The sequence below is a fragment of the Heterodontus francisci genome, chromosome 3, assembly GCF_036365525.1.
Source record: "Heterodontus francisci isolate sHetFra1 chromosome 3, sHetFra1.hap1, whole genome shotgun sequence".
Taxonomy (NCBI): Eukaryota; Metazoa; Chordata; class Chondrichthyes; order Heterodontiformes; family Heterodontidae; genus Heterodontus; species Heterodontus francisci.
In genome coordinates, this window is record NC_090373.1 from 114,883,568 (window position 1) to 114,910,478 (window position 26,911).

At 47.3% G+C, this 26,911-nt stretch overlaps 1 protein-coding gene across 2 annotated transcripts in view; it reads right to left on the reverse strand.

Moving 5' to 3' along the window:
- The window catches only part of LOC137359901 (histone deacetylase 2), an 85,830-nt gene extending 59,248 nt beyond the window's left edge, over nucleotides 1-26,582 (reverse strand). Inside the window, exon 1 of one of the 2 annotated variants that reach the window (XM_068025557.1) lies at nucleotides 26,488-26,582. In XM_068025557.1, the coding sequence (XP_067881658.1) occupies nucleotides 26,488-26,539 (52 nt within the window). In that variant the 5' untranslated portion in view covers nucleotides 26,540-26,582. The remainder of the gene's footprint in view (nucleotides 1-26,487) is intronic. The other variant, XM_068025556.1, reaches the window with a different exon arrangement.
- Nucleotides 26,583-26,911: the final 329 nt, after the last annotated feature.

Below are 26,911 nucleotides of genomic sequence, written 5' to 3' on the forward strand. Positions count from 1 at the left end.
CCAAAAATTCAATTTTAATGAATGTTTATGACAAAGTATAACCCTTTAACAATTCTTCCAGAATGTCCAGGAAATTTTAATTTCCCATGTCACCACTTATTGAGCGCTACAGGAAAAGATGTGCACTTATGTGAATGGATGTTAATGTTATACATGCACTTATTGTGCATGCTTTATTTATCTTAAATTGATTCTAGCACCATCAAGAAACTTGAAACCGCTAGTACCTCACTCTTTTATGCTCTATTTCTGTTAATTCAGAGTACTTTTTGCACTAAAAAAAACTGTATCACCAAATAATTTGAAGCAAACAACTTTGAATTATGAGGTGACTGCATTCAAAATAATCTTCTAACAAAAACAATCTAAGTTTGGAAGGATAAAACCCATATATTTCAAAAACCTTCACATACCCAATGATGTGCTTTATGAAGCTTGATGTGGAAAAATAACTATGGAGCATGTGTGTAAAACAATCCACACACCCATTATATTTTACTGAAATATCAGTTGGACACTAAACATTCTATCAAAAGTAAGTGTGCTTTGCTTACCATATTTATCAAAGCAAATTCAGCCTTTTTACATAGTGGCAGAAGACCATGTTCCTAAAATTAGTCATCGTATAGTTTTGCTGAATGTACCAAAATTGCCTACAACGAGAAGGCACTGGCTTAGCCTGGTGTAAAAACACCAGCAATCATTCGCAGCTAGCACACATAGGTTTATAGGACTCTCCCTCCTAGAGTACAATTGCGGCACAGTGGCGCAGTGGTTAGCACTGCAGCCTCACAGCTCCAGGGACCCGGGTTCGATTCTGGGTACTGCCTGTGTGGAGTTTGCAAGTTCTCCCTGTGTCTGCGTGGGTTTTCTCCGGGTGCTCCGGTTTCCTCCCACAAGCCAAAAGACTTGCAGGTTGATAGGTAAATTGGCCATTATAAATTGTCACTAGTATAGGTAGGTGGTAGGGAAATATAGGGACAGGTGGGGATGTTTGGTAGGAATATGGGATTAGTGTAGGATTAGTATAAATGGGTGGTTGATGGTCGGCACAGACTCGGTGGGCCGAAGGGCCTGTTTCAGTGCTGTATCTCTAATCTAAAAAAATCTAATTAGTTCTAGGCTTTACTGTGAACCCTTCAACTAAGGATTCTCTAATGAGAATTAAAAATGAATCTTTCTGGGACACGTAAGAACAAGAAGAACTTCACATTGACACTACACTTTAACAGAATCTTTCAATTCCTTCCAAAATCCACACCAATCTATCCTTTCAACAGCTTATTTTAATATATAAAGCTACAGCCCCATTCTCCCCGTATGTTTGTTTATTTCGGGAGCATACACTGAAAAGACTGTCCCCTAAGGAGTTTTGGTAAATAATAAGTAATATTTTATTTTTATGTTGGCTGTTCAGATCATAGCAAAATTGGAAAAGCGATGGCAAGCTGACTGAAGAGACCCAGAACAATTCTAGCCTCGTAATGTATGAAATGGCTAATGAAGCCAAAATAGTGTAATACTGCAGATCACTGCCTTACTCAACTTGCTGTACTGAAGTGAGCATTCAAGCAGGCACTCCAAGAATCAAACATTCTGCCTTTCTGGAACATGCGTACCAAGATAGAAAATGACCATCATAAAAATGCAACCTGTCATTTCATAATAATGGTGGAAGAACATAAAATACTTAAGACATTGCAGACATGGTTGTAACAGACAGAATTAAATACACCACCACTTCAAAAAAATGAGCAAAACTTCATAGATTCATAGAAAGAATTACAGCACAGAAGGCCATTCGGTCCATTGTGTCCGTGTCGGCTCTTTGCAAGAGCAATTCAGTCAGTCCCACTCCCCCACCTTTTTCCCATAGCCTTGCAAATTTTCTCTCTTCAGGTGCTTATCCAATTCCCTTCTGAAAGCCACGATTGTATCTACTGCCACCATCTTCTCATGCTATGCATTCCAAATTCTAACCACTCACTGTATAAAAGTTTTTTTTTCCTCATGTCGCCTTTGGTTCTTCTGTCAATTACATTAAATTGGTGTCCTCTGGATCTTGACCCTTCTGCCAAAGGGAACAATTTCTCTCTATCTACTCTGTCTAGATCCCTCATGATTTTGAACCCTTCAGTCAAATCTCCTCTCAACTGTCTCTTCTCTAAGGAGCACAATCCCAACTTTTCCAACTAATCCATGTAACTGAAGTTCCTAATTTCTAGAGCCATTCTTGTAAATCTTTTCTGCACCCTCTCTAAAGCCTTCCCTAAAGTGTGGTGCCCAGAAATGGACATGATACTCCAGTTAAGGCCAAACCAGTTTTATAAAGGTTCATAATAGCTTCCTTGCTTTTAAACTCTATGTCTCTAATTATAAAACTCAGAATCCCGTACGTCTTTCTCAACCTGCCCTGTCACCTTCAGCAATTTGTGCACATATACTCCTAAGTCTCTCTGCTCCTTCACCCCTTTAGAACTGCACCCTTTATTTTATGTTGCCTCTCCTCATTCTTCTGACTAAAATGTATCACTACTCATCTCTGCATTAAATTTCATCTGTCACGTGTCTGCCCATTCCATCAGCCTGTCTATGTCCTCTTCGAGTCTAACAGTATCCTGGCAGTTCACAACACTTACAAGTTTTCTGTCATCTGCAAATTTTGTAATTGTGGCCTGTACGCCCAAGTTTAGGTCATTAAGATACATCAAAAAAATCATTATCCTCATCAACTCTCTCTGTTACCTCATCAAAAACGCAAATCAAGTTAGATAAATACAATTTGTCTTTAATAAATCTGTGCTAGTTTTCCTTAATTCATCTACACTTGTCCAAGTGACTGTTAATTTTGTCTTGAATTATCGTTTCTAAAATCTTTCCCACCAGAGGTTAAACTGGCTGGTCTATAGTTTCTGGGCTTACCCTTACACCGTTTTCTGAACAAGAATGTAACATTTGCAATTCTCCAGTCCTCTGGCACCGGGCTCATATCTAAGGATTGGAAGATTATGGTCAGTGCCTTCTCAACTTCAACCCTAAGTTCCTCAGCATTCTTGGATGTATCCCAAATGGTCCTGGTGACTTACCAACTTTAAGTACAGCCAGCCTTTCTAACACCAACTACCTCATTCTTCACTATAACTTTGGCAGCATATTCTTCCTTGGTAAAAACAGATGCAAAGTACTCATTTAATATCTCAGCCATCCCTACTGTCTTTATGCATGGATCCCCTTTTTGATCTCTAATCAGCTCCCTAAAAGCTGCCTGCAGAACTTCCTCCTTCTTTCTACCTATGTCATTGACACCGATATGGACTGCAGCCCCTGGTTATTCAACCTCACCCTTGACCCTGGCACAAGGGGGCAACATAAGATTCTAGAATCATGTCTGTAGCCGCAGAAATGCCTGTCTGTCCCCCTAACTATAGAATCCCCTATCACTATTGCTTTCCCAATCTTACTCCTGCACCCCCTGTACAGCTGAGCCAGCTGTAATGCCATGGACTTGGCTCTGGCTGCACTCCCCAGATGAGCCATCACCCCACCAGTATTCAGAATTGATGCATTCAGGAGACTCCTGCACTACCTGCCTGACTGTCTGGCGATCACTCCTTCCCTCTCTGTCTGCACATGCTTAAGCTGCAGGGTGACCACCTCTAGAAACCTCTATCCATGAAACTCTCAGCCTTCAGAATGCAGTGGAGTGACTCCAGCTGCCGCTCAAGCTCCAAACCCGGAGCCTGGACTCCTCCAGCTGACAGTTCCTGCACACGTGGTTGTCCAGGACACTAGAAGCATCCTGGAATTCCCACCTGGAGCAGGAGGTACATTCCACGGGACTGAGGTGCCCTGTCCTGCCTCTGTTTCTTGGATTACTAACTAAATTTATCAGAAGAAAAATTGAAGACTTTGAGAACAAACTTTAGATTTAAAACATGATTTAATTATTCTAGCTCCTTATCTTAGATCTTTACCTCAATATTTACCCTCTATACTGATCTTAGTTCCCTTGGGTTCTGCTGCTCCTTCTCTGCACTCCCCACTCTTTCAATTTCTGCCTGTGTTCCTTCTGGCCACAAGCCCACTCTGTCACCATGCCTTTTATTCTGTTCTGCTCTTGCTCCTCCTGGTCTTGAGGCTGTTCTGCCACCACATCTTTTATCCCACTCTGCTCTTGCTCCTCCTGCTCCTGGGCCTGCGCTTCCACTGTGCGTTTTATCCTGCACCGCTCCCACTCCTCCTGGCCTGGAGAGTGTTTTAGAGAACGCGGTTCAACATGTGGTCAAAAGCACTAAGAATTAAGATTAAAGGAGCCTTCCGAAGATGGCAAGAGATGCAGCAAGGTGGAGGAGCTTAGGAAGAAACTTCCAGCGTAGAACTGTAATGATAAAAGTCTCTGACAGATAGTAGAAATCAGAGGGTGGAGACATAGGCCCAGATTCAGAAAAGTGGACAGCACAAGGTGAAATATAGGACTAGAGGAAGTTTCTGAGGTATAAAATCATGCAGGGATCTGTAACTAGACAAAGATTTTGAATTCAATGGCCCAGAATTTGCAATGAGAGCAACAAGACTATCAGCACTTACTGTAATAGAGGAAATCAGACAGCGTATTTTTTTATATTTGTTCATGGGATGTGGATGTCGCTGGCCAGGCCAGCACTTATTGCCATCCCTAATTGTCCGAGAAGGTGGTGGTGAACTGCCTTCTTAAACTGCTGCAGTCCTTGGGAGGTAGGTACACCAACAGTGTGCTATTAGGAAGGGAGTTCCAGGATCTTCACCCAGCGACAGTGAAGGAATGGTGATATAGTTCCAAGTCAGGATGGTGTATGGCTTGGAGGGGAACTAGCAGGTGGTGGTGTTCCCATGCATCTGCTGCCCTTGTCTTTCTTGGTGGTAGAGGTCGGGAGTTTGGAAGGTGCTGTCGAAGGAGCCTTGGTGAGTTGCTCAGTGCATCTTGTAGATGGCACACACTGCTGTCGCGGTGCGTCGGTGAAGGGAGTGAATGTTGAAGATGATGGATGGGATGCCAATCAAGCAGGCTGCTTGTCCAGAGAGAATGTTCCGGAGAATGTACGTGCGCAATTAAATGTGGAAACCAAAAAGTTGCTATCCGAGATATCCTGGCTCTTCATAGGATATGTCATTGCAATCCTTGTCGTTGGACTCGGTATTGAAATGACTGCAGAGAAATGAACTTGGGCTACTTGTCCACCAGTTCCGCACGAAAAATTACTGAAAATGTAAGAGCTGATGCATTCAGGAGTAAGTGAGTTTTTAACGAAATGATAAGTGATAATTACTTAACAACCTCTCTGCCCTGAAAAATTAATTTTACGCGCGTGGAGTCTCACTCTTTCAGAATAGCTCCAGCGACCTGGGTTCAGTTCTGGGTACTGCCTGTGCGGAGTTTGCAAGTTCTCCCTGTGTCTGCGTGGGTTTCCGCCAGGTGCTCCTGTTTCCTCCCACAGCCAAAGACTTGTAGGTTGATCGGTAAATTGGCCATTGTAAATTGCCCCTAGTGAGGTAGGTGGTAGGAGAATGGTGGGGATTTGGTAGAGAATATGGGGTTAATGTAGGATTAGTATAAATGGGTGGTTAGTATAAATTGGCACAGACTCGGTGGGCCGAAGGGCCTGTTTCAGTGCTGTATCTCTAAATAAATAAAGAAAATGAGTGTCAAAGAATTTTTTTTAATATATTTTGTTTTGAACTTTTTCTCTCTCCTTTAATCCCATCTGTATACCCTAATCTTTATTTCAGTTTCTGTACATGATTTAATTCCAATTTATATTTCCTGCTTTATATTCCTTGGTTTAAACTTTGCATGTCTCAGTGACGATTCTTCATTCTGATTGGTTGAAGAGCCACATTGTTACTCGCCCTATTCACACATGCCCCAGCTTCCCTGTAGAGGGTGCCACACCTTAAAAGATGCTGGATTAGAGGAAATCTCTGTTGACATACCCTTGAAATCTGTGGGCAGTTGTCAGCGAGATGAACAAAAAACACTGTTCCTTCACTGCTGAGAGAAAAATCCAGACTAATATATTGGCTGATGGCTGAGTGGGACTTATAAGAGTGTAGATACCAGAGTTCTGGATAAGTTAGTGCAGAGAACTTGGGATGTGGATTCGGAGGGTACTGGAATGATTAGGGATCGAGGTGAGTAATGTCTTTGAAATAGGAAATTTTGGCAGCGGACTGGATGTGGGGTTTAAAGCTCAAGGTGGGCAGGACATCAACGTTGTGCACCATGGAATTTAACTTGGAAGCTCAATGAGAAGAACAAACACACAAGCAAATAAACTAAATCTGCAGAAGACATTAAAACAGGAAAACAGATGGAGTAAGTGGGGAAATCAGATAAGAAACATGAAAATAAACCAAATGAAAAAGACCTGGGGCAGGCAGAATTTCACAGGGGATGATGCCCACGATTCCACATTACTGAAATCCACGGACACATGGAACAGACTTCTAACAAAAGTAGTTAATGCAGTGGTCATTAACTGCTTGTGAAAAGGAACTGCATAAATATCTAGGTAGGAATAGGGTTGAGCGTTACAGGATAAACAGATCATCAAATACTTCTGAGACACAATGGTTGCTGTGACTAAGGACATTTTTTTTTTATTCATTCGTGGGATGTGGGCGTCACTGGCCAGGCCAGCATTTATTGCCCATCCCTAATTGCCCTTGAGAAGGCGGTGGTGAGCTGCCTTCTTGAACCGCTGCAGACCATTTGGGGTAGGTATACCCACAGTGCTGTTAGGAAGGGATTTCCAGGATTTTGACCCAGCGACAGTGAAGGAACGGCGATATAGTTCCAAGTCAGGATGGTGTGTGACTTGGACAGGAACTTGCAGGTGGTGGTGTTCCCAAGTATTTGCTGCCCTTGTCCTTCGAGTTGGTAGAGGTTGCAGGTTTGGAAGGTGCTGTCCAAGGAGCCTTGGTGCATTGCTGCAGTGCATCTTGTAGATGGTACACACTGCTGCCACTGTGCGTCGGTGGTGGAGGGAGTGAATGTTTGTAGATGGGGTGCCAAGCGGGCTGCTTTGTCCTGGATGGTGTCGAGCTTCTTGAGTGTTGTTGCAGCTGCACCCATCCAGGCAAGTGGAGAGTATTCCATCACACTCCTGACTTGTGCCTTGTAGATGGTGGACAGGCTTTGGGGAGTCAGGAGGTGAGTTACTCACCTCAGGATTCCTAGCCTCTGACCTGCTCTTGTAGCCACGGTATTTATATGGCTACTCCAGTTCAGTTTCTGGTCAATGGTAGCCCCTAGGATGTTGATAGTGGGGGATTCAGCGATGGTAATGCCGTTGAATGTCAAGGAGAGATGGTTAGATTCTCTCTTGTTGGAGATGGTCATTGCCTGGCACTTGTGTGGCGCGAATGTTACTGCAGAAAGCAACTATACAGGATTAAAAACTGGAACCAACATATGTACCATCCCTGTAGAATTCTGCATGTTTACTCTGAGGAGAACAAAGGGATTTTTTCCTCAGGACATGAAATAAATGTGAGAACCCCATCATCGGCTTGATTACACTTAGCTGCCTGGGATTGAACTGCTTTTTTTCAGTGCAGTGCAAAATAGTTGAGGAATTCCAAACGCAAATTATGCCAGCGTAAATTGAGTTCCTACAATCTTTTGCACTAGTTTAAAAAACATTGCACCAGACACCAGCCCCACCCACAAAACGGCATTCCCACCATCCCACAACTGAATTAATCACCATTGCATGTTTCCACTAATTGCACTCGTTTGCAGGTCGAGTAGCCTCTTAAAATCAAGCTTGCTTTTTTTAGTGAGGGCACAGATAGGCACATTTTAAAAGCTTTTAAATATTATTTTAATTTACTAAGAAGCTGACTACTGTATACCAATGTAATTAGTAAATGTTACTGCACAGCTTTCTTTTTAAAGTAATTTTCAATTATTTAAAATCAGTTTACATACAGGTGGTGAACTAGACACTGATTAAAATTACTTATTTTTGTGATAAATTTATTTTCAGCTGTATTACCACTCAACTATATCAAGGAATATCTTTAGTGCAATTTTAAAAAAGTTATAAAAAATACTGATTGCACTAGTTCAGAGATTTTAGATTTGGTGATATGCAAATGAGTTTGAGCAGAAACTTGAGCAATAAAATCTTTATAAAACTTGTGCAATTTTTACCCAGATTGCCTATTGCACCCAAAGTGAAAATTCTTGACCAGCCTGTGGAAGGAATGAGCTGCATGGCTTTTTCTTATTGTAAGTTTTTTGGGTTTTTTGATCTCATTCAGCTTTTTCTCTGGGAGGTAAAACATTTCAACTATCCAGCTCTGGAGTGATGTTGCAGCAGAAAATACTTCAGAGAAAAATACATAACTCTTTGCATTGATTACAAATCCAAGAGAAAATAATTCTACACAATTTGACTCAATTGTTATTGGACACAGTTTTTGTCCTTACCACATTATAGTGTAAAATTTTCAATTCCTATAATGTCTCAAGCATTAACACAGAAAAAGATTTTGCCAATGTTAAAGTATTAGAAGTGCTCAAGACTTGTACAAATATTAAGGCACTATTCAGTTACTAGATTTGTAGTACTTGTGATTTAAAAAGGGAAGAATTTTTCTTTAAAGAAAAACTTGTTTTGGTTTTAGGGAAACTTTCATTTAAAACTAAGTTTTGCAATGTAGGCAGTACTTGGAAGCATTTGACCTCAACTAAGATTTGACCAAAAAGCATTCATTTTAAATTAGGCTGTACTGTAACTTTATATCTACCTTGATTGTAATTGATTTTCTTCACTAATTTTAAGAAGCACTCCCCACAATAAACTCAGGAATGCAGTTAACAAAAATAATGATACTGCACATTTTTGTAAATTTTGATTTAACTTTGTACTTATCGAGCTTCCCCTTAAATGCATCTATGCTATTCACCTCAACTACTCCGTGTGTTAGCAGATTTCACATTCACACCACTGAGAAAAATTTTCCCTGAAATCCTTATTTGATTTATCAGCGACCATCGTATTTATGACCCCTAGTTTTAGATTCCCCCACACGTAGTATCAGCTTCTCTATCTAGAGAAAAAAGGCCCAGCCTGTTCAGTCTTTGCTGAGTTATAATGTCTCCATTCTGGTACCATCCCTGTAAATCTTTTCTACGCTATATCCAATGTACTATACCCATTTTGTAATATAGAGACCATGACAGAGCCAACAGTGGTGTAACCAAAGTTCGATACAAGTTTAACAGAACTCTAAGTGAGCAGCAAATCCACGCAGATCAGGAAGGTCGCTAATTTGATACAAAAGCAAAATACTGCAGATGCAGAAAATCTGAAATAAAAACAGAAAATGCTGGAAATACTCAGCAGTCCTGGCTACATTTGTGGAGAGGGAAACAGAGTTAACATTTCCGATCGATAACTTTTCATCAGAACCAGGAAAAGTTAGAAATTTAATAGGTTTTAAACAAGTGAAAGATGATAGGGTGGAATAAGAACAAAAGGGAAGGTCTGTGATAGGATGGAAGGCAGAACAGATGAAATGGCAAACGAGTTGGTAGTGTAAGGTCAAAAGGAGTAGAAATGGGACAAGTAAAGCAAAAGATGGGTTTGGAGAAGTGAATGGCAGAATGAACAGCTGCCGTCCAAAAGCAAAAACAAGAATAAAACCAAAATTAAAAAGGAAACAAAATGAGGGTCTGAAATTTTAAAACTCAATGTTCAGTTTGGCAGACTGTAAGGCACCTAATTGAAAGATGACGTGCTGTTCCCTGAGCTTGTTTAGAACTTAGAGCGGTTGAGTCCGGCAAGTCTGGTGAGAAGGGGTTTTAATGGTTAATTTCTATCTAAAGTCTAGTTTTTTCTTCAATTTAGCAGTGAACTAAAACTTACTCCTTGAGTTAAGAGAAGATAAGTTTTATTCCAACCTTAAAACGGGGGTATACAAGCTATCTGGGAGCAGCTGCAGCTAGTTACTTAGGAGCTGGATTAAACTGGTTTTCAGAAGCTTGAATCAGTTGTTTTTCAGAAAGTGTAAAAACAGGGCTTTCTCAGTGCTGCTTTGAGCTCAGTGAAGGAGGTACTCCTTTCTTTCTTTCCTCTACCTTTTTACAGACTCCAGCAGCTGGCTGTTACTTTGGCACAGGAGAAGAAGCTGATTGGTGAGTACCTGGTAAGTTATTCTATTTATTCTAATTGTAATATTTGGCCTATCAGCCTCAAGAAAACAAACATCATGGGACAGGACATCAGAAATGCTCCATCCATCAATATTGGCGACCACGCTCTGGAAGTGGTTCAAGAGTTCACCTAACTAGGCTCAACTATCACCAGTAGCCTGTCTCTCAATGTAGAAATCAACAAGCGCATGGGAAAGGCGTCCACTGCTATGTCCAGACTGGCCAAAAGGATGTTGGAAAATGGCGCACTGACACAGAACACAAAAGTCCGAGTGTTTCAAGCCTGTGTCCTCAGTACCTTGCTCTATGGCAGCGAGGCCTGGACAATGAATATCAGCCAAGAGCAACGTCTCAACTCATTCCATCTTCACTGCCTCCAGAGAATCCTTGGCATCAGGTGGCAGGACCGTATCTCCAACACAGAAGTCCTCGAGGCGGCCAACATCCCCAGCATATACACCCTATTGAGCCAGCAGCGCTTGAGAACGCTTGGCCATGTGAGCCGCATGGAAGATGGCAGGATCCCCAAGGACGCATTGTACAGCGAGCTCGTCACTGGTATCAGACCCACCAGCCGTCCATGTCTCCACTTTAAAGACGTCTGCAAATGCAACATGAAGACCTGTGACACTGACCACAAGTCATGGGAGTCAGTTGCCAGTGATTGCCAGAGCTGGCGGACAGCCATAAAGGCGGGGCTTAGGAGAGGCGAGTCGAAGAGACTTAGCAGTTGGCAGGAAAAAAGACAGAAGTACAAAGAGACAGCCAACTGTGTAACAGCCCCAACAACTAATTTTATCTGCAGCGCCTGTGGAAGAATCTGTCACTCTGGAATTGGCCTTTATAGCCACTCCAGGCGCTGCTCCACAAACCACTGACCACCTCTAGGCGCTTACCCATTGTCTCATGAGACAAGGAGGCCAAAGAGAATTGTAATAAAAAGCTTTTAAAATTACGGTATGGCAGGCCAGCTTGGCCAAGTATAATGTACATCCTGCAGTATGTGGAAAATCATGGTCACACCATGTGTCCGAGACAAACACATCTGCAGGAAGTACCACCAGCTGCAGAAACTTGAGCTCCAGGTTTCGGGACTTGAGCGGTAACTGGAGTCACTGTTGTGTAACCACGAGGCGGAGGACTACGTGGATAGTACGTTTAGGGAAGTGGTCACATCACAGATTAGGAGCATGCAGGCAGAGAGGGAATGAGTGACTGCCAGGCAGTGCAGGAGTCCCCTGAGTCTACCGTGCTTGCTAATCAGTTTTCCATTTTGGATACTGGTGAGGGCAATGATTCCTCAGAAGAGTGCAGCCAGTGCAAAGTCCGTGGCACGATGGATGGCTCAGCTACACTGGAAGGGAGAAAGAAGAGTGGAAGAGCAATAGTGATAGGGGATTCGATAGTCAAGGGATCAGACAGGCATTTATGCAGCAGTAAATGTGACTCCAGGATAGTGTGTTGCCTCCCTGGTGCTAGGGTCAAGGATGTCATGGAGCAGCTACAGGACATTCTTCCAGGAGAGGGTGAACAGCCACAGGTCGTGGTCCACATTGATTCCAATGAAAGATATAGGAAGAGGGATGAGGTCCTGAAAGCAGATTTTAGGGAGTTAGGAAGGAAATTAACAAGCAGAACCTCAAGAGCAGTAATCTCCGGATTACTCCCAGTGCCACATGTGAGTGAGCATAGGAATAGGAGGGTTGATTGATCGATGGAACATGGGGTTGGAGAATTGGTGTATGAGGGAGGGTATCAGATTTCTGAGGCATTGGGTCAGGTGGGATCTGTAAAAGATGGGCGGGCTACACCTTAACAGGACCAGAGCTAATATTCTCGCAGGGAGATTTGCTAGTGCTATTGGGGAGGGTTCAAACTAACTTTTCAGGGAGATGAGAACATGAGGGGTAGCTCAAATTGGAAGGAAGTAAAGCTGGTAACAGGAGGTAGAAAAGTAGCAAGCGACATTAGAAGGCAGGCAAAACAAAGGCGAGCATCAACTAGACTTTGAATGCAGAATAATGTTAAGACGACAAGGTTAAGGGCACTCTACCTGAATGCACACAGCAGTTGCTACAAGGTAGATGATTTAAAGCCACAAATAGAGGGAAATGGGTATGATGTAACTGCCATTATGGAAACGTGGCTACTGTGTGACCAGGACTGGGAACTGAATAATCAAGGATATTCGACATTTAGGAAGGACAGGCAAAAAGGAAAAGGAGGTGGTGGTGTGCTGATAAGAAGGGATGCGATCAGTACATTAGTAAGGGAGGATCTCAGATCGGAAGAACAAAATGTGGAATCTGTTTGGGTGCAGCTAAGAAACAGCAAGGGGCAGGAAACATTGGTAGGAGTTGTTTATAGGCCACCAAACAGTAGTGGTAGTGTGGGGCATGGTATTAATCAGGAGATTAGAGAAGCACGTAGCATAGGTAATACAGTAATCATGGTTGACTTCAATCTGCATATAGACTGCGTATAAACCTAATAAGCACTAATGCTGTGGAGGACATGTTTCTGGAATGTGTTAGGGATGGTTTTCGAGAGCAGGATGTTGAGGAACCAACTAGAGAACAGGCTATTTTAGATCTAGTATTATGTAATGAGAAAGGGTTAATTAATAATAATTAACAGGCAAAAGAACCTTTAGGGATGAGTGACCATAATATGTTAGAATTTTACATTATATTTGAAAGTGAAGTTGTTCAATCTGAAGCCAGGGTGTTAAATTTGAACAAAGGAAATTATGAAGGTATGAGGGGCAAATTGGCTGAGGTAGACTGGGAAAATACATTAAAAAGTATGACAGTGCATGGGCAATAGATAGTTTTTAAAGAATTATTACATAGATTATAGCAACTATACATTGCTTCAAGGCACAAAAAACCCATAAGAAAAGGCAGTCAACCGTGGTCAACAAATGAAGTTAAGGATTGTATAAGATTATAAGAAAAGGCCTATAAAGTTGACAAACAGTAGTAAACCTGAAGATTGGGAGGATGAGAGAAAACAGCAAAGGAGGACCAAGAAACTGTTAAAGAAAGGGAAAATAGAATATGAATATTGTCAGGCAAACCCCACCTGCCAAGACTGATTATTTCACCACATCAGCATTAAAACTTAAATTGCAAGCCCTGACTGGAAAGACATTTCCATAGTAACAGACAATGCTGAAACAAAGGGGATCCAGCAGATGTTTCTCCTATATACAGAAGTGGTCGGGCAAGTTTTGGTGACATGACTAGCTGGCTGGAGTTTTTGAATTTGAACTTCCCTCAAAGGGATTTGAACTCAGAATGCCATGTGCTCATGGACTGAGAAGATCTCCTCTGCCTGCCTGTCTATCTGCCTGCCTTCATCTCTTCCCATGAAACTGAATCTTGTGAAAACATGTGAAACTCAAAGAGAGAAAGGTTTGCCACGTGAACAAAGTTTTAAGATTACTGGGCCCCAACGAAACGCAAAACTATTTCTTCAATCAAGGACTACAGCGAGCTCGAGAAACAGTAACAAGATATTGCCTCAAACTGTCCTACTTATCTTTTCTGTCCCTTCTTTTACGTTTGTTGCATATGCATACTAGCATGAGTGTATCGTATATCCGTACGCGTGAACCATATTAGAGTTTACATTTTAAGGTTTTAATAAATTTCCTCTTTCTGCTTTAAACCAAAGAAAGCCTGTTTGTGCTCAGTTATTTGCCTGATAATTAGAAACTGTGAACAAGGATTCACAAAAATTCAACCCTGTTACAATAAGACCAAGTGAAGACAACAAAAGACCCCTAGACATTGGGGTCGTAACAATGTAAGCAAGCAAAAAACATAAAAATGGACTGTAAAAGCTTCCACAGGTATGTAAAAAGGAAATGTTTGGCTAAGACAAATGGAGGTCCATTACAGGCAAAGTCAGGAGAATTTATAATGGGGAACAGAGAAATGACAGAGAAGCGAAATGATTACTTTGTGTGTCTCTACACTGAGTAAGATACAAGAAATCTCCCAGAATTAAGAGATCTAAAGGACTAGGAAGAATGAGGAACTGAAGGAAATTATTAGTAAAAAGGTTGAATTGGAGAAATTAATGGGACTGAAGATTGATAAGTCCCCAGGAGCTGATATTCTACATCCCAGAGTGTTTATTTAATTATTTATTTAAAGATACAGCACTGAAACAGGCCCTTCGGCCCACCGAGTCTGTGCCGACCATCAACCTCCCATTTATACTAATCCTACACTAATCCCATATTCCTACCATATCCCCACCTGTCCCTATATTCCCCTACCACCTACCTACACTAGGGGCAATTTATAATGGCCAATTTACCTATCAACCTGCAAGTCTTTTGGAGGTGGGAGGAAACCGGAGTACCCGGCGAAAACCCACGCAGACACAGGGAGAACTTGCAAACTCCACACAGGCAGTACCCAGAATTGAACCCGGGTCGCTGGAGCTGTGAGGCTGCGGTGCTAACCACTGCGCCACTGTGAAAAAGGTAGCAATGGAGATAGCGGATACAGTGGTAATTATCTTCCAAAATTCTATAGATTCTGTAGCAAATGTCACCCCACTATTTAAGGAGGGAGAGGGAAAGAGAAAACGGTGAACTATAGACCTGTTAGCCTTGCATTAGCAGTCGGGGAAAATGCTAGAATCTATTCTAAAGGATGCGATAAATGGACAATTGGATAATGATCAGATTGGGCATAATCAACATGGATTTATGAATGGGAAATCATGTTTGACGAATCTGTTGGGAGTCTTTTTGAGGATGTCATGAACAGAATTGATAAAAGGGAGTCAGTGGACGTAGTATACTTGGATTTTCAGAAGGCTTTTGATAAAGTCCCCCACAGGAGGTTGGCTATTAAAGCACATGGGATAGGAGGTAATATGCTGGGATGGATTAAGGATTGGTTAACAGGCAGAAAAGAGAGTTGGAATAAACGTGACATTCTCGCGTGACTAGTGGGGTACAGCAAGGATCAGTACTCAGGCCTCAGCTGTTCACAATCTATATCAATGATCTGGATGTGGGGATCAAACGTAACATTTCCAAGTTTGCAGATGACACAAAACTAGGTGGGAATGTGTGTTGAGGAAGATGCAAAGCGGCTTCAAGGGGATTTGGACAGGCTGAGTGAATGGGCAAGAACATGGCAGAAGGAATATAATGTGGAAAAATGTGAAGTTATCCACTTTGGTAGGAGGAACAGATGTACAAAGTATTTCTTAAATGGTAAGAAATTAGAAAGTGTAAACGTACAAATCCAAAAAGTATATTCTCGCTGCTTATGAGTTAGTCCCTGAAGCTTACCTGCAGAAATTTCGGAACCTCCGGAGACAGCCTGGGCAGACTTATACAGAATTTGAGAGGGTAAAGCAAATTAACTTTGATCGTTGGATGCAGGCTCTAAAGCTAGAGGCAACATAGGGAATGTTAGAAAAATAATTCTCCTGGAAGAATTTAAAAATTCACTTCCTCCATTGGTAAGAACCCATGTAGAGAACCAGAAGGTTTCAACAACCAGACAGGCAGCTGAGGTCACTGATGATTATGAGCTTGTTTACAAACCAAACCCTTTGTCCGTCACCCCCACAAACCTGAGAAGGATAGAAGGTGGGAGGGTGAAAGGAAGGCAAGTAGCCGAGGACAAGAAGGGACAGCTGGGAACACCCAGGGTTCTCCTCTTCAGGCCAGAAAGGAAGATGCTGAGCATAGAAGTGAGGTCCGAAAGCCTAAGAGTTACCATTACCACAAGGTAATCTTTGTACAGAAAGCTGAAAGTTGTGGGTTAAATCCATGGGATTCATTGGGGTGCACAAGGCCAATGCAGAGAAAGGGGCCCTGAACGAGAGTACGACAGATCAGGCTGTAGCTCTGACTGCAGCTGTAATGCTAAATACAAAAGCTGCTGTGAGTTCGGGGGACGTGAACAAGGTTCCAATTTTATGTCTAAAATTTTCCAGGAATTTATGAATAATTTGGATATAATGCAGTTAAATTCTTCAGCATACCACCTACAGACACAAGGGGCTTTAGAATGGTAACATCATACCCTGAAAACGATGATAAGGGCAGACTGTCATGAATATCCCCATGTTTGGGACAAAGGGCTACAATTTCTTTTGTTTGCCACTAGGGATTCACCTAATGAGTCTACCGGTTTTAGTCCTTTTGATTTCGTTTATGGACATGAGGTAAGAGGTCCTCCAAAACTAATTAAAGAAAAATTTTCAGAACAGAGGGAAGAATCTTCTGGGTTAGCTTATGTATCCGTGTTCTGGGAGCAGCTCACGAGAGCCTGCAAAGTGCCTCAGGATCACCTGAAAGCTTCTCAAACAACCATGAAGAAATGGGCAGACAAGCATGCCAAGACCCGAACATTTCAACCAGGGGATGAGGTGTTAGTATTACTACCTTTTTCAGGGTGAACTACTGAAACCACAGTGCAGTGGTCCACATAAAGTGACCAAAAGAATTGGTAAGGTAAATTATTTGATTGACACCCCAGATCGTTTGGGGCGGCACAGTGGCGCAGTGGTTAGCACCGCAGCCTCACAGCTCCAGCGACCCGGGTTCAATTCTGGGTACTGCCTGTGTGGATTTTGCAAGTTCTCCCTGTGTCTGCGTGGGTTTCCTCCGGGTGCTCCGGTTTCCTCCCACATGCCAAAGACTTGCAGGTTGATAGGTAAATTGGCCATTATAAATTGCCATTAGTGTAGGTTGTAGGGGAATATAGGGACGGGTGAGGATGTGGTAGGAATATGGGATTAGTGTAGGATTAGTATAAATGGGTGGTTAATGGTCGGCACAGACTCGGTGGGCCGAAGGGCCTGTTTCAGTGCTGTATCTCTAAATCAAATCAAATCAAATCAAATGAACCTGGGTGTCCTCGTTAATAAGTCACCGAAAGCTAACATGCAGGTGCAGCAAGCAATTAGGAAGGCTAATGGTATGTTAGCCTTTATTGCAAGAGGATTTGAGTCCAGGAGTAGTGAAGTCTTGCTTCAATTGTTTAGAACCTTGGTTAGACTGCACCTCAAGTACTGTGCAGTTTCGGTCCCCTTACCTTAGGGAGGATATTATTGCCATAGAGGGAGTGCAACAAAGTTCACCAGACTTGTTCCTGGGATGATGGGACTGTCCTATGAAGAGAGATTGGGGGAATTGGGCCGGTATTCTCTGGAGTTTCGAAGAATGAAAGGTGATCTCACTGAAACCTACTAAATACTTAAAGGGATAGATAGGGTAAATGCAGGTAAGATATTTCCCCTAGATGGAGAGTCCAGAGCCAGGGTACACAATTTCAAAATAAGGGGGAAGCCACTTAGGACAGAGATGAGGAGAAATTTCTTTACTCAGAGGGCTGTGAATCTTTGGAATTCTCTACGCCAGAGGGCTGTGGAAGCTCAGTCATTGAGTATGCTTAAAGCAGAGATTGATCGATTTTTAAAATACCAACGACATGAAGGAATATGCGGATGGTGTGGGGAAAAAGGCATTGAAGTGGATAATCAGCCATGATTGTATTAAAAGGTGCAGCAGGATCAATGGGCTGAATGGCCTATTCCTGTTCATATGTTCCTTATGTTGAACTCCATTGGAACACTGCAGGAGGCAGAGGACAGCGTGGGCAGCACGAGAACAACATGGAGAATTAAAATAGCTGATAAATGGAAGCTTGGGTCATGCTTGCAGACTGAATGGAGGTGTTCCGCAAAGCAGTCACCCGCACTGGGGAGATCAAACACAGATTCTTCCCATTACCGCTCCCTTTGGCACTGCATCACCAACTCTTCTGTCATTTAATCTCTCCACACTATCACAGACTTACCCTTTTGTTCTTTTTCCACCCTCTCCCTTTCGCTTGCTTAAAATCTATTACATTTCTAAGTTTTCCCAGTTCTGATGAAAGGTCATTGACCTGAAACGTTAGTTTTCTCCCTCTCTTTGATTCTGCTTGACCTGCTGATTATTTCCAGCATTTTCTGTCTTTATCCCCTAATCTGATTCCTGTTTGCGAGACTTGGCTGTACTTAGGCAGGAAAATAGAGCACTAGATTCGGCTCTATCAGCCTTAAAAAGGCAGGGGAGGGGAAAAGTGGGAAAAAATATCAACTAGTATTTCTGCTCCTGACCCCCAACAAACAACCCCAAACAAAAGTACACATGCATTTGAGAGGACACGATTAGATTTGGCTGCAATATCCCACAGATGTACATTCAAAGACATCTTCAACAGAAATCAATGATTACTGAAATGTGACCTCAACTCAACTTGGGTTGCAACAGAAGGGGCACAGCAGATGCCAGGGCAGAAGGAAGGTCCACCGAGCCATGTAAGCTTGAAAGTCCAAGGTAACCCACTCCTGCTCCTCTTGGCCTACAAGTAGTACTGGCTCACTTCAACTGCAGGGTTTCACCAGTTCTGGGAAATCCGAACAGCCATTACATTTTAACGGGCTTAATGTAAGACATGCATTCTCATTAGCAAAATTAAACTACTGACCCTTCTCTGTTAAAGCAGAAGTAGGCATGTAAGTGGCAGGTGAGTAATCTGCTCTCAAGAAGTGCCTCTCTCCTGGGGGGTTAAAATTGTTTCAGCTTGCTCCTGAAACAGCTTTTGACAAAGAAGATTAAAAGAGCAATCTGATAGATGTTCAGAATATGTAAGGCTTTTGATGAAGTCAGGAAAAACTATTTTTAATATTTGATGAATCAGTAACTTGACAGTATAAGTTTAAAATAGTCAACAGTGAACTGAAACTTAGGAAACTTCCCCACTCCAAAGGTTGGTAGGACATAAAATCTCAGAATAATAACCAGCCATCAGTGGTCAGCATCACCATCCAGAATGGGCTATCAGTGGGGCAGAGTAGATAGGATTCATAAGACAAAAACGGACAAATACTTGGAAAGACAAAACTTAACAAGATATGGAAAGGGGACCAAGTGTCAAAATCAGCAGAGATGCAATGAGATAAATGGTTCCTCCCATGGTGCATGGACCCCCTTGCCCAGACTACATCAGACCTGGGGCACCCCCCTCTCCCCTTGCTCAAAGACTAACTCAGACCTAGGACATCCCCGTCTCCCTCTGCTCAAAGACTAACTCAGACCTGGGACACCCCCGTCTCCCTCTGCTCAAAGACTAACTCAGACCTGGGACACTCCCGTCTCCCTCTGCTCAAAGACTAACTCAGACCTGGGACACCCCCGTCTCCCTCTGCTCAAAGACTAACTCAGACCTGGGGCACCCCCGTCTCCCTCTGCTCAAAGACTAACTCAGACCTGAGACGCCCTCCTCTCCTCCGTTCAAAGACTAACTCAGATCTGGGACACCCACCCCTTCCCCCTGCTCAAAGACTAACTCAGACCTGGGACACCCTCCTGTCCCCCTGTTCAAAGACTAACTCAGACCTGGGACGCACACCCCCTCCCCCTGCTCAAAGACAAATTCAGACCTGCGACACCCACCCCCTCCCCCTGCTCAAAGACTAACCCAGACCTGGGACACCCACCCCTTCCCCCTGCTCAAAGACTAACTCAGACCTGGGACACCCTCCTGTCCCCCTGTTCAAAGACTAACTCAGACCTGGGACACCCATCCCCTCCCCCTGCTCAAAGACTAACTCAGACCTGGGACACCCACCCCCTCCCCCTGCTCAAAGACAAATTCAGACCTGCGACACCCACCCCCTCCCCCTGCTCAAAGACTAACCCAGACCTGGGACACCCCACTCTCCCCCTGCTCAAAGACTAACTCAGACCTGGGACACCCTCCTCTCCCCCTGCCCAAAGACTAACTCAGACCTGGGACACCCTCCTGTCCCCCTGTTCAAAGACTAACTCAGACCTGGGACACCCACCCCTCCCCCTGCCCAAAGACTAACTCAGACCTGGGATACCCACCCCTCCCACTGCCCAAAGACTACCTCAGACCTGTGACACCCCCCTCTCCCCCTGCCCAAAGACTCTCAGACCTGGGACACCCTCACCCTCCCCCTGCCCAAAGACTAACTCTGACCTGGGACACCCACCCCCTCCCCCTGCTCAAAGACTAACTCAGACCTGGGACAACCCCTCTACCCCTGCTCAAAGACTAACTCAGACCTGGGACTCCCACCCCTCCCCCTGCCCAAAGACTAACTCTGACCTGGGACAACCCCTCTACCCCCGCTCAAAGACTAACTCAGACCTGGGACACCCTCCCCCTCCCCCAAGACTAACTCAGACCTGGGACACCCTCCCCCTCCCCCAAGACTAACCCAGACCTGGGACACCCACCCCTCCCCCTGCCCAAAGACTAACTCAGACTTGGGACGCTCCCCCTTCTCCCCCTGCTCAAAGACTAACTCAGAAATAGGGCGCCCTCCTCTCCCCCTGCTCAAAGACTAACTCAGACCTGGGACACCCCCCTTCTCCCCCTGCCCAGACTAACTCAGACCTGGGACGCCCCCCTTCTCAAAGACTAACTCAGACCTGGGACACCCCCCTTCTCCCCCTGCTCAAAGACTAACTCAGACCTGGGACACCCCCCTTCTCCCCCTGCCCAAAGACTAACTCAGACCTGGGACATCCCCTTTCTCCCCCTGCCCAAAGACTAACTCAGACCTGGGACACCCCCCTTCTCCCCCTGCCCAAAGACTAACTCAGACCTGGGACATCCCCTTTCTCCCCCTGCCCAAAGACTAATTCAGACCTGGGACACCCACCCCCTCCCCAAAGACTAACCCAGACCTGGGACACCCCACTCTCCCCCTGCTCAAAGACTAACTCAGACCTGGGACACCCTCCTCTCCCCCTGCCCAAAGACTAACTCAGACCTGGGACACCCTCCTGTCCCCCTGTTCAAAGACTAACTCAGACCTGGGACACCCACCCCTCCCCCTGCCCAAAGACTAACTCAGACCTGGGATACCCACCCCTCCCACTGCCCAAAGACTAACTCAGACCTGGGACACCCCCCTCTCCCCCTGCCCAAAGACTAACTCTGACCTGGGACACCCACCCCCTCCCCCTGCTCAAAGACTAACTCAGACCTGGGACAACCCCTCTACCCCTGCTCAAAGACTAACTCAGACCTGGGACAACCCCTCTACCCCTGCTCAAAGACTAACTCAGACCTGGGACTCCCACCCCTCCCCCTGCCCAAAGACTAACTCAGACCTGGGACACCCACCCCTCCCCCTGCCCAAAGACTAACTCTGACCTGGGACAACCCCTCTACGCCTGCTCAAAGACTAACTCAGACCAGGGACAACCCCTCTACCCCTACTCAAAGACTAACTCAGACCTGGGACAACCCCTCTACCCCTGCTCAAAGACTAACTCAGACCTGGGACTCCCACCCCTCCCCCTGCCCAAAGACTAACTCAGAGCTGGGACACCCTCCCCCTCCCCCTGCCCAAAGACTAACTCAGACCTGGGACACCCTCCCCCTGCCCAAAGACTAACCCAGACCTGGGACACCCTCCCCCTGCCCAAAGACTAACTCAGACCTGGGACACCCTCCCCCTTCCCCTGCCCAAAGACTAACTCAGACCTGGGACACCCTCCACCTCCCACTGCCCAAAGACTAACTCAGACCTGGGACACCCTCCCCCTGCCCAAAGACTAACTCAGACCTGGGACACCTTCCCCCTTCCCCTGCCCAAAGACTAACTCAGACCTGGGACACCCTCCACCTCCCACTGCCCAAAGACTAACTCAGACCTTGGACACCCTCCCCCTCCCCAAAGACTAACTCAGACCTGGGACACCCTCCCCCTCCCCCAAGACTAACCCAGACCTGGGACACCCACCCCTCCCCCTGCCCAAAGACTAACTCAGACTTGGGACGCTCCCCCTTCTCCCCCTGCTCAAAGACTAACTCAGAAATAGGGCGCCCTCCTCTCCCCCTGCTCAAAGACTAACTCAGACCTGGGACACCCCCCTTCTCCCCCTGCCCAGACTAACTCAGACCTGGGACATCCCCTTTCTCCCACTGCCCAAAGACTAACTCAGACCTGGGACACCCCCCTTCTCCCCCTGCCCAAAGACTAACTCAGACCTGGGACTACCCCCTTCTCAAAGACTAACTCAGACCTGGGACACCCCCCTTCTCCCCCTGCCCAAAGACTAACTCAGACCTGGGACGACCCCCTTCTCCCCCTGCCTAAAGACTAACTCAGACCTGGGACGCCCCCCTTCTCCCCCTGCCCAAAGACTAACTCAGACCTGGGACGCCCCCCTTCTCCCACTGCCCAAAGACTAACTCAGACCTGGGACACCCCCCTTCTCCCCCTGCCCAAAGACTAACTCAGACCTGGGACATCCCCCTTCTCCCCCTGCCCAAACACTAACTCAGACCTGGGACGCCCCCCTTCTCAAAGACTAACTCAGACCTGGGACACCCCCCTTCTCCCCTTGCCCAAAGACTAACTCAGACCTGGGACGCACCCCTTCTCCCCCTGCCCAAAGACTAACTCAGACCTGGGACATCCCCCTTCTCCCCCTGCCCAAACACTAACTCAGACCTGGGACGCCCCCCTTCTCAAAGACGAACTCAGACCTGGGACACCCCCCTTCTCCCCTTGCCCAAAGACTAACTCAGACCTGGGACATCCCCCTTCTCCCCCTGCCCAAAGACTAACTCAGACCTGGGACGCCCCCCTTCTCCCCCTGCCCAAAGACTAACTCAGACCTGGGATGCCCCCCTTCTCCCCCTGCCCAAAGACTAACTCAGACCTGGGACGCCCCCCTTCTCCCCCTGCCCAAAGACTAACTCAGACCTGGGACGCCCCCCTTCTCCCCCTGCCCAAAGACTAACTCAGACCTGGGACATCCCCCTTCTCCCCCTGCCCAAAGACTAACTCAGACCTGGGACGCCCCCCTTCTCCCCCTGCCCAAAGACTAACTCAGACCTGGGACGCCCCCCTTCTCCCCCTGCCCAAAGACTAACTCAGACCTGGGACGCCCCCCTTCTCCCCCTGCCCAAAGACTAACTCAGACCTGGGACGCCCCCCTTCTCCCCCTGCCCAAAGACTAACTCAGACCTGGGACGCCCCCCTTCTCCCACTGCCCAAAGACTAACTCAGACCTGGGAAGCCCCCCTTCTCCCCCTGCCCAAAGACTAACTCAGACCTGGGACACCCCCCTTCTCCCCCTGCCCAAAGACTAACTCAGACCTGGGACATCCCCCTTCTCCCCCTGCCCAAACACTAACTCAGACCTGGGACGCCCCCCTTCTCAAAGACTAACTCAGACCTGGGACACCCCCCTTCTCCCCCTGCCCAAAGACTAACTCAGACCTGGGACACCCCCCTTCTCCCCTTGCCCAAAGACTAACTCAGACCTGGGACGCCCCCCTTCTCCCCCTGCCTAAAGACTAACTCAGACCTGGGACGCCCCCCTTCTCCCCCTGCCCAAAGACTAACTCAGACCTGGGACGCCCCCCTTCTCCCACTGCCCAAAGACGAACTCAGACCTGGGACACCCCCCTTCTCCCCCTGTCCAAAGACTAACTCAGACCTGGGACATCCCCCTTCTCCCCTTGCCCAAAGACTAACTCAGACCTGGGACGCACCCCTTCTCCCCCTGCCCAAAGACTAACTCAGACCTGGGACACCCCCCTTCTCCCCTTGCCCAAAGACTAACTCAGACCTGGGACGCACCCCTTCTCCCCCTGCCCAAAGACTAACTCAGACCTGGGACATCCCCCTTCTCCCCCTGCCCAAACACTAACTCAGACCTGGGACGCCCCCCTTCTCAAAGACGAACTCAGACCTGGGACACCCCCCTTCTCCCCTTGCCCAAAGACTAACTCAGACCTGGGACATCCCCCTTCTCCCCCTGCCCAAAGACTAACTCAGACCTGGGACGCCCCCCTTCTCCCCCTGCCCAAAGACTAACTCAGACCTGGGATGCCCCCCTTCTCCCCCTGCCCAAAGACTAACTCAGACCTGGGACGCCCCCCTTCTCCCCCTGCCCAAAGACTAACTCAGACCTGGGACGCCCCCCTTCTCCCCCTGCCCAAAGACTAACTCAGACCTGGGACATCCCCCTTCTCCCCCTGCCCAAAGACTAACTCAGACCTGGGACGCCCCCCTTCTCCCCCTGCCCAAAGACTAACTCAGACCTGGGACGCCCCCCTTCTCCCCCTGCCCAAAGACTAACTCAGACCTGGGACGCCCCCCTTCTCCCCCTGCCCAAAGACTAACTCAGACCTGGGACGCCCCCCTTCTCCCCCTGCCCAAAGACTAACTCAGACCTGGGACGCCCCCCTTCTCCCACTGCCCAAAGACTAACTCAGACCTGGGAAGCCCCCCTTCTCCCCCTGCCCAAAGACTAACTCAGACCTGGGACACCCCCCTTCTCCCCCTGCCCAAAGACTAACTCAGACCTGGGACATCCCCCTTCTCCCCCTGCCCAAACACTAACTCAGACCTGGGACGCCCCCCTTCTCAAAGACTAACTCAGACCTGGGACACCCCCCTTCTCCCCCTGCCCAAAGACTAACTCAGACCTGGGACACCCCCCTTCTCCCCCTGCCCAAAGACTAACTCAGACCTGGGACATCCCCCTTCTCCCCCTGCCCAAACACTAACTCAGACCTGGGACGCCCCCCTTCTCAAAGACTAACTCAGACCTGGGACACCCCCCTTCTCCCCCTGCTCAAAGACTAACTCAGACCTGGGACATCCCCCTTCTCCCCCTGCCCAAACACTAACTCAGACCTGGGACGCCCCCCTTCTCAAAGACTAACTCAGACCTGGGACACCCCCCTTCTCCCCCTGCCCAAAGACTAACTCAGACCTGGGACATCCCCCTTCTCCCCCTGCCCAAACACTAACTCAGACCTGGGACGCCCCCCTTCTCAAAGACTAACTCAGACCTGGGACACCCCCCTTCTCCCCCTGCCCAAAGACTAACTCAGACCTGGGACACCCCCCTTCTCCCCCTGCCCAAAGACTAACTCAGACCTGGGACGCCCCCCTTCTCAAAGACTAACTCAGACCTGGGACACCCCCCTTCTCCCCCTGCTCAAAGACTAACTCAGACCTGGGACACCCCCCTTCTCCCCCTGCCCAAAGACTAACTCAGACGTGGGACACCCCCCTTCTCCCCCTGCCCAAACACTAACTCAGACCTGGGACGCCCCCCTTCTCAAAGACTAACTCAGACCTGGGACATCCCCCTTCTCCCCCTGCCCAAAGACTAACTCAGACCTGGGACACCCCCCTTCTCCCCCTGCCCAAAGACTAACTCAGACCTGGGACACCCCCCTTCTCCCCCTGCCCAAAGACTAACTCAGACCTGGGACACCCCCCTTCTCCCCCTGCCCAAAGACTAACTCAGACCTGGGACACCCCCCTTCTCCCCCTGCCCAAAGACTAACTCAGACCTGGGACACCCCCCTTCTCCCCCTGCCCAAAGACTAACTCAGACCTGGGACACCCCCCTTCTCCCCCTGCCCAAAGACTAACTCAGACCTGGGACATCCCCCTTCTCCCCCTGCCCAAAGACTAACTCAGACCTGGGACATCCCCCTTCTCCCCCTGCCCAAACACTAACTCAGACCTGGGACGCCCCCCTTCTCAAAGACTAACTCAGACCTGGGACACCCCCCTTCTCCCCCTGCCCAAACACTAACTCAGACCTGGGACACCCCCCTTCTCCCCCTGCCCAAAGACTAACTCAGACCTGGGACATCCCCCTTCTCCCCCTGCCCAAACACTAACTCAGACCTGGGACACCCCCCTTCTCCCCCTGCCCAAAGACTAACTCAGACCTGGGACACCCCCCTTCTCCCCCTGCCCAAAGACTAACTCAGACCTGGGACACCCCCCTTCTCCCCCTGCCCAAAGACTAACTCAGACCTGGGACACCCCCCTTCTCCCCCTGCCCAAAGACTAACTCAGACCTGGGACACCCCCCTTCTCCCCCTGCCCAAAGACTAACTCAGACCTGGGACATCCCCCTTCTCCCCCTGCCCAAAGACTAACTCAGACCTGGGACATCCCCCTTCTCCCCCTGCCCAAACACTAACTCAGACCTGGGACGCCCCCCTTCTCAAAGACTAACTCAGACCTGGGACATCCCCCTTCTCCCCCTGCCCAAAGACTAACTCAGACCTGGGCCGGGACCGGGTGTCAATGACGAGGGGAGGCCCCGGGCCCGGGGCAGATTCCACCTTGGAAAAGCAGCAGCTGCTCTGGCCGATCCTGGGAGATGGATCCCGAGCCCCTCATCCTCCTCTCCTTCACATCCTCCTCTCCTTCACATCCTCCTCTCTTACCGTCATAGTAATAACAAACTTTCTTCTTTCCGCCTCCCTGAGCGAGCGCCATGACAGCAGCACGAGAGTGACAGTGGAAGGGACCAACACCCACCGGCCTGGCGGGGAGGTGTTTGTCGGAGAGGGGCGTGACAGAGAGAGCTTTGAATCACAAGCTGCACTCTAACCTTATACTGCCATTATTCCCGATGCATTGATGTCTCTATTATTTAAGGATAATGTGTAAGGACAGTTTGCTGTCGATCTCCTGATCTCCCTTTCTTTTCTCATTTTGGAACAGTCCGGTCTCCTCTCCCCTCCCCCCCCCGCCCCCGCGCGCTGGGACAAAGGCTGTGGGGCGGCACGCGGTGCTGCGACTGTGCAGGCGAGGGAGGGAAACAAGGTATAGGCATTGGGACCATCATCCATGTTTCAGCATCATTCA